This window comes from Nelumbo nucifera, chromosome 7 (assembly GCF_055504915.1).
Source record: "Nelumbo nucifera cultivar China Antique chromosome 7, China Antique-T2T, whole genome shotgun sequence".
Lineage (NCBI taxonomy): Eukaryota > Viridiplantae > Streptophyta > Magnoliopsida > Proteales > Nelumbonaceae > Nelumbo > Nelumbo nucifera.
In genome coordinates this window covers 37,053,859-37,062,607 of record NC_142655.1, presented here as the reverse complement: position 1 = coordinate 37,062,607, position 8,749 = coordinate 37,053,859, and the positions used below count along the sequence as shown (strand labels likewise).

The following is an 8,749-nucleotide window of genomic DNA, read 5'->3' as shown; positions in this document are numbered from 1 at the left end:
CTAAAAAAAAATGCATATCCTGCCATATGAAATTAAAATAAAATGCAAATCAGGTCGGAACTTTCATCAGATCTCATGAGGACTCAACTATTTAAACATTCACTAAAATCCTCCACCCATGATCTATTTACACCATCAGAAACCCTTAAACTCCATTGAGAGCCAAAAAAAACAAGCTCTTATCAAGAACAAGTGATCATAGACACCATTGAATTAAGGCATAGAACACAAGAAGACTTAGAAGATATCCCTTTACTAGTAAAGACTACAGTAGTGCCAACAAAACCCCTTATTATCATACATCAAAACGATTTAAATAATGGGAGAATTTTCTAGCACTAAGTTTTCCTAATAAGATTAGAAACAGGTCCATGCAGATAATTATATCCACAAGAACATTAAGTGATAGAAGTGTTTAACTATCAGTAACCCATTACTTTGTTTGGTTCAAATCAATTGATCTGCTTCAATGTTCTGAAAAATGTGAGATTTTAAAATTAAACAACTTGATCAGTAACAAACCTCTAATCCAATTTCCAAGACCTTGAACTGGTTTCCCGAACTTCTCTTTCAAACCAAACACAGTGTAAGTGTATTATAAGAGAAGACAAATGAGGATCCATAGGAGCATGGAAACCCTTCCAATTGAATGTCCAAGGAAATTTCTAGATATTTAGATTAGAATCCTACCTTTACTTTCCAACCAACAGAATTTATCATCTTCTCAATTGCCTTAACTAAAAATTTTCACATAAAGGATTCACTACATCTCACCTTGCTAGGAAAAGGGTATGTTCTTCAAGTATTGCTTCTAAGCACTCTACACCATAGATGATTAGGAGAAGAAAGAAAGTACCAAGACAATTAGGACAGCAAAGCATAATTCCTCCCTGAAGCATTCTGAAACCAAGACCTCCAAATGTAAGCAAAGAGCATCCCAAGAAACCCATTCAAAGCCACCTCTGGAAGCATCCTGTCTCCACCAAAAAACCAGTTTTGATACTTTATCAACATCTAAAAAAGTTCTTTACATGGAAATTTAGCTATAGTGATAACAATGAATGGGGACAGAGTTCGAAACTGGTTTAATAGGAATCACTCTCCCTGCTTGAACATAAGGCCTTCCAACCACTCAACTTTTCTTTCTTCTGTCAAGAATATACATCCTCCAGACCACAATTATGTTTTAAAATAACCCCCAATAGAACCATTCAACACAATAGAAAAGCTAACATAAGAACTGCATTTTATGATGACACTAGTGATTATCAAACCCCAGAAGTCTCAAAATGGTCATAAGATAATCCAATTACAACCTATAAACCTTAGACATGTCAAGTTTTAGGGCCATAAAGCCCCTTACTACACTTTTTCCTAAAAGAAAAAAAGAAAAATCTCATTGCTAGTGTAATTAAGAGGAGGAAGAAGAAAGAAGAAAAGAAGACAAATGTTTGAAAGCTCCCAGGTGGGTCTCGCAGTACCCACTTGGGTATTTACATTAGGATCAAATAAAATGATATAACATGACAAATATACCCTTAGGTACATAAACAATACAAAACAGTCTTACAACATTCCCCCTAAAATAGATGAGAATCTAACTTGATCATCTAAGTGTATTGTCTGTGGGTGCATTGGAAGGTAAGGTTGGGGAACATAGCCCTCTTTTCTCAGCTCTAGAAGCAGGATCTTTAACAATAAATAAATCTGAACAGATTGTGGATGGCTTCTATCCGCAGCCATAAACACATGTGTAATGCCTTTGATCTCAATCCAGCTATAACCTGGTAACTTTTGCACACCCCGTTCCTTCATCAAGCTTCTTACTTTAAGAACACACTCCCATTGACCAGCATCAGCATGAACATTTGACAACAATACATAATACCCAGAGTTTTGTGGATCCAACTCAAAGAGATGTTTTGAGGCCAGCTCAGCAAGTTCAACATTGCCATGGACACGACAAGCTCCAAGCAACGCTCCCCAGATACCTGCATCTGCATTGAATGGCATTCTTCTTATGATGTCCAATGCTTCAAGCAAACGACCGGCACGTCCAAACAAATCAACCATGCAAGCATAGTGCTCCATCCGTGCCATAATTCCATACCTCTCAGTCATGACACGGAAATAATGGAAACCTTCATCAACATTACCTACATGGTCACAAGCGGATATTATGGCGAGAAAAGTGACATGATCTGGCTGAATCCCTTCCTCCAACATTTTATGAAACAAATCAAGAGAGTCCTTAATATGACCATGGGTCCCATATGCAGCAATAATGCTATTCCATGAAACTTCATTCTTCACTTGCATCAAGTCAAATACACGACGTGCAAGCACCAAATTCCCACATTTAGCATACATATCTATGAGAGCACTCTCAGCAAAGAGATCAGAACTGAAGGTACCTTTCATCATGAATCCATGGATTTGTTTCCCACAATTAAGTGCTGGTAAATTTGCGCATGCTGAAAGAGCAGCTGATATGGAGACACAATCATACTGTACTCCTTCAAATCCCATTTGGCGGAAAAGGTCAATGGCCTCTTCTGGTTTGCCATTTTGCGAACAGTTTGCTATCATTGAGTTCCAACAAACAGTGTCTCTTTCTACCATTCTCCAAAAAATCCTATGACCGATATCCAATCTCCCAGATTTTGCATACATATCAGTCAATGCACTAGCTACATAACATCTTCCCTCATGGCCATTCCTAAGAATGTTACCATGTAGCTCCTTCCCCAACTTCAGAGCCACTAAACCAGCACAAGATGGTAAAACACTTGCCAGTGTCACTGAATTTGGTTTCATTTTCATTTTAAGCAAACACCGGAAGATCCCCAGAGCATCACTGTTCATCCCATTAAGCACATAGCCTGAAATCATTGTTGTGCAAATAACAACATCTAAACTATTTGCCTGGTTAAAAACCTTTTCTGCCAAATCTACATCCCTACATTTAAAGTATACATCGATAAGTGAATTGTTTAGAAAAACATCTAGATGCACACCGTGTCTAATGATATAACCATGGATCTCCTTACACTGCTTCAGATTGGCTAAGTCAGAAACTGAAGGAAGAAAACTTGCCAAAGTGATAGAATCCGGTTTAAAACCAGAAGATAGCATCTTATTTAATAAGCCCCTAGCCTCATCCATAAATCCATTTTGGACATACCCAGCAATCATCCCATTCCAAGCCACCAAATCAATCTGCGGCATCAAATCAAGCAACTTGTATGCATCTGATAAATGCCGGCATTTTGAATACAACGCCAACAAAGTGTTAGCAACTGGAGGATCTAATTCCAAACCACATCTGATGGCAAGTCCATGTAGCTGAGTACCACATTTAGCAATTGCTTTTGAGGCATAGATGGATAGAATACAAGCTAATGTCACTGAATTGGGTGTCATCTCAGTTCTCATTGTCCGAAATACTTCAATAGCTTTGTCAGCATCCCCATTTCTCACATACCCATTAAGCATCACATTCCATAAAACACTATCTTTCTGAGGCATTATATCAAACAAACGCTTCGCATCGTCTATTGAATCGTTCTCAGTATACATCTTAATCAACGAACTACTTATAAAGATATCCATCTCAAAACCCATCAAATGAATGGTCTTGTGGATCCATTTACCCAAATTAATAGCTGATAAACCACAACAAGCCTTAATTACATATAGAAACGTATATTTATCAGGGCAAACTCCATACGCCAACAACTTGAAGTAATATAACAACGCAAACTCCAACGAACCCATCATGGTAAATCCTCTTATCATCCAATTCCATGGCAATGGGTACCGCCAATCTAACCGGAAAAACATATTTTGTGCATCTATCAAACTTTTACAAAGAACATACATAGCTAAAATCTTTGTTTCCAAAAAATCACTTTCACTCAATCCATTTACAACGACCTGAGCATGAACCTGGCGCCCTTGTCGGAGAGTAGAAGGATGGGAACACGACTGCGCGAGTGATGCAAACCTGTCGGCCAAAATCCCATCAAAATCTATCAAATTATGGGCTGATTTTACCACGTTTTGGCAACTAACATGCATTGATCTTAACCCAAATGCAGCGATGCACGGCAGACATTTATATATTGAAAATAGATATTTATCCTTCATACTGCAGATAAACAGAGCATCTCGTGGTCGAAGAAATTCGAATATTACGCTGAGATGATTTAATGGAGGGAACTTGTTAGAGGGATCTATATAGGGCAAATTAATTTTCTGACAATTGTCTAAAACCTCTCCCATCGTGAGTTAACTTTCTGCATATTCCGTCATGTAATTGATATTTTCTTTTCAAAATTTCCAATAATACCCTTTCGGCTTTTTAATTGTTTTCGTAGTGATTTTTGGGAGAAAGTCTCCCTATTCGGAGTTAATGACGCTCTTCATCTCTCTATTTCTATCCCTCTCTACAATTGCTTCTATTGCTTCTGGGTTTGTTTTCCGTTTCCAAATCATTGAAAACTATAATCTTTTTGGTGGGAAAGATGTCGGAAAAAGGCGAAAGGTCCGATTACGTCCTCAGCTCTGAGCGCCAGAAGAAACATGGCTTTCGCTCTTCTAGAGCAGGATTATAGTGTATCCATCGTCTCCTGAAGTCCAGGATTGCAGCTAATGGAAGAGTAGGGGCAACAATTAGAGTATCTTATTGCAGAAGTCTTGGAACTGGAACTGTCAGGCAATGCCAGCAAGGATCTGAAGGTTAAACATATTACACCAAGGCATCTGCAGATTGCAAGTTGAGGGGGTGAAGAACTTGATATATTGATCAAAGGAACTATAGCTGGTGGAGGTGTGATTCCTCACATCCACAAATCCCTAATAAACACGCCAACCATCCTTTGTACACGGGCTCAGAACTTACAATCACAATAGCTCCATACATCAACTACGACACCACCTTTTCAACCTCGTCCAATGATCAGAATCAAACTGTGTGATCTGCAGTTGCAGCTGATGATTCTGTATACCTTTTAATCAGCATTGCAGCTGATGATTCAAAAGTTTTATAAACAGATTAGAAACAAGATCGGTTGACAGAGCAGCAAAGGAGGAAGAGGACGAGGAGGCAACGAGGGATTTCCGACAGCGATCTTGGTTGAGGAAACTTGTTCCTAGCTCCTTGAGGCAAAGATTCCAGCATCACTGACCCAAAATCAATAGCCCTCTTTAGCTCCTTCAAACTCTCTGCATCTCTCCAATACATCCTGGGTAACTGTAAATAAGAAGAAAAACAGAGCTGACGGAGGGTAACAATGGCCACCCATTTCCTTTTTCTATGAATATCTATAATTTTGTATCTCATCTCACTACAGTTTTATTTATGGGGTATGAGATTTGCCTATGAAGATGACTTCTTGCCTGATAAACCTTGAGGTGGTATATGGCCTTGGGAACTAACTCTCTCAGAGAAGGATATTGAGTTGCCACAATACGAGCTGTCCCCCTAGTCCGGAATAGAGTCCGTTCAATGGCAGCGATTCCATTTAAATTCAGGGATGCGATTCCATTTTCTGTTTGGATGAATGTAGCTGACAACAGCTACAGCGATGATTCCATCAATTGATGTTGTCAAACTACAGAAATGAGGCTTGAAAATTTGAACGAAAATAATGGGTAAAATAGTATTTTCATCTTTCCATTAATAGACGTTAATGGTAAGGAGGATTTAGTCAATTATCAAAAAACTTAGGGGTACTCTAAGACAATATGTAAACAATAAGGGTAGAATTAATCAATTAACTAAACCATAAGAGTAATTTAAGAAATTTGCCCATCTATATATTATTAGTCAGTACCCATACATTGTACGGGCTTTATTTATAAGCAAAATTGAAGATCGAGTTTTATGACATTTTCAATTAAGTGTTCATCTAAGTTCAACTCAAGTATTATTTTTTGGGTTATGTCTAGTTTATCCAATAACAATTTAAATTCCACTTTAGTGAGAGTGATCAATTTCCTATTCTCTATAAAAAAATTGTATTATTTTTTTGTATCTTAATGCTAATTTTTATTAATTTTTTTAAAAAAGAACTTTTTATTAATTTTTATTGGTTTATTATTATTTTGTATTAAACATTTAATCTAATGTTTGCATAATCACTTAAAGTACCCCTATAGTTTCTAACAATGGACAACCATTAGGAACCGGTAACAGAAAGATTAAAAAGACTACTTTACTCTTGATTTTTCTTCAAATTTTGGCAAGAGTATATGAAGGCTTCTCCAGATTATGTAGCCTTAACCCAACCTATTTTGGATCAGTTCACTCCCACGCCATCTTTGAAGGTTTCTCCCCACCACTCAACCTATATCGGCAAGCATGCCATCTTTGAAGGTTTCTCACCTCCACTCCACTCCCACTCTTCCACCCCTGTTTTTTCCTGTCCTCTTACTACACCCCAAGAAACTTCTATAGTTCAAACCTCCAATAATCGAAACTAGATCTTCTCAACTATAGAGAAATAAAAGAGAGACAAAAGGTAAATGTCTTCTTGTAGTATTGCTCTTCTGCACTTTTACTCCTACAGATTTCCTATCTGGTTTCTCACAAAACTGTAAATGGAAGTTTCATCGCCACTCTTAGTCCCATAAACCCCACAAGAGAATCTGGAAGCCTCTCCAAAACCATTAAAAAAAAAGGCTTTGTTAGTTCGTTAATGGAGGTCACTTTACTTTTGTGTTTCTCAAGACTCTTTTCTGTGTTTCTCAAAGAAGGCTTCTACTTCCACTGCATATCTTACCACAAATTTTTGTGTTTCTCAAGACTTTTTTCACCTTGTAGTACAGTGGTAAGGCAGTGTCGGATGGTCTCCTTGAAAGGTGAAGATGGAGTAGGGTTTGGGTCAAGGTTGCGAGTCAAAGTTATGGGTATGCCAAGGTCTTTGAGGAGATTTGGGAGGTCTTGAATAATGATGACGGTCGTTTCCGGTGGTTGTTCTCTGTCTCCTTTTTTATAGGGAGGATCCCGAAGCTATTGAGAGAAGGATCTATAAAGAAGACCTTTCCTAAGAGTTTTTGCCATTGTGGTTTCACCACATATCCAGGAAGATCCTCTAGAAATAAAGTTTCCTTTCTTATGAGGATTTTCACATGGTACGTGTTGGCTACATCCCCTTAGGGGTTCCCTCACGGCGACCTGTCCGGAATGAAATATTGGCTCGGATGATGTGTTTGAGTCTCTCATCGGTCACCCTCAAGATGCCTTGTCACAGTTTGCTGTGCTATGGATTACCCGCAAGCGAGTATTACGAGCCTTGGTGGTTTTGGACTTCCTCTACCGCTTGTCATGGAATGAATTTCCACTCTTATGCTCATCGCAGGATACCCATCGTCGTGTTGGGCTAATTGCGGGCATGCAATGTCGTCTTGCATCCATTACTAATCTACAATGGCATTCATTACTCATCGCAAATCTCCAAAGTTTTTTTTATGTTCATCGTAGGTCCCAGAAGGCATTTTATGCCCATCGCATGCCCTGGATAGCTTTCTGTGCTCATCGTAAGTGCGTGAGCCTTTTGTTGCTTCGATGAAATGTTTCTGTACCATTGCAGGGATGCCCTGGTCGGGATTTCTCCACATGGCTTTCCTTTGGCATCCTCATCATAATCCTAGTGATGGTAAATTACATGTACTTACACACCTAAAACACAATTTTTTTGTGTTTTGCACTTGAAATAAACCGGTAACAGTAAAAAGAGAAGAAAAAATCTTTTTTTTTGTGTTCTTTCTTCGGTAAGGTAGGCGTTGTTTTGAAAATTTAAAGAACAATGAAGAGAAAAATCTACCATAAAAGGGTAGCTATGGAATTAAGAAAAATTATATAAGTCATGTGATATCACATGCGAACGGATTGTAACGGCATGCTAATGGTAGGGGAGGATTTTGTCCATTGTCGAAAAACTTAAAGGTCTTCAAGTCATTTTTCAAACAATAGGGTAAGCTTTTGTCCATTTGCTAAACTATAGGGGTACTTTAAGTATTTAACCCTATTATTTTTGCATTTTTTAATCAAAATTATAAAAAACATCTAAATAACAATTCTATAAACCACTTTGTGTTTTGACCCTAACAATGCCCCCCCCTCCATAGTTTTGAAAAAAGCAGTGCAAATACCTTATTTCCCTTGGCTTTCAGCAAATAAAGACATTAAAATTACCAAAATACCCTTATCATTGTTAATGCATTATCATATATAATTTAAAAAGTTTAAATTTTACTCTTCACTAATTTATTTTGCTTGAAAACTTTCAAAGAATAATCCTCTTTACTCTTCTTGGACAAAGGCAAAAAGGTTGAAGTGAAGTAAAATTAATCAAGGTTTAAAATTTCATCACGTATCTACGTATCGGTCTTTCGACTTACCAGCATGAGAGACGGTCCTAAATCGAAGGTACCGTCTCTTTTCACCATGCCGAAACAGTATCGACTTCGTATTAGGCTAGTATCGGCCCATTTCGGTATGTTCTGTTCTAGTTGAGTATCGGCCGATACGCGACGACTTCACTATTACAAATAGAATAGCCTTCGAAAGAGGGCTTCTAAACCCATTTCAGAAGCCCTCTTTCTTCCCTAAACCCTCTAGAAACTTTCTTTACATTCCTAAAGACTCAAATCTAGAAAAAACCCATCAAAACCCCTACAAAATTGAAATATTCAATAAGTTTTTCAAGGTTGTTTAAAAAGTAGCGAAAATATGATGTTTTTT

The 8,749-nt window shown here is 37.9% G+C and overlaps 1 protein-coding gene across 1 annotated transcript; it reads right to left on the bottom strand.

Moving 5' to 3' along the window:
* Nucleotides 1-1,265: 1,265 nt before the first annotated feature.
* LOC104598362 (Tetratricopeptide repeat (TPR)-like superfamily protein) lies at nt 1,266-4,276 on the bottom strand. Its single transcript, XM_010260395.3, has one exon. The coding sequence runs from the start codon at nt 4,147-4,149 to the stop codon at nt 1,567-1,569; it is 2,583 nt and encodes an 860-aa protein (XP_010258697.1). The 5' UTR covers nt 4,150-4,276; the 3' UTR covers nt 1,266-1,566.
* Between the last annotated feature and the right edge of the window lie 4,473 nt (nt 4,277-8,749).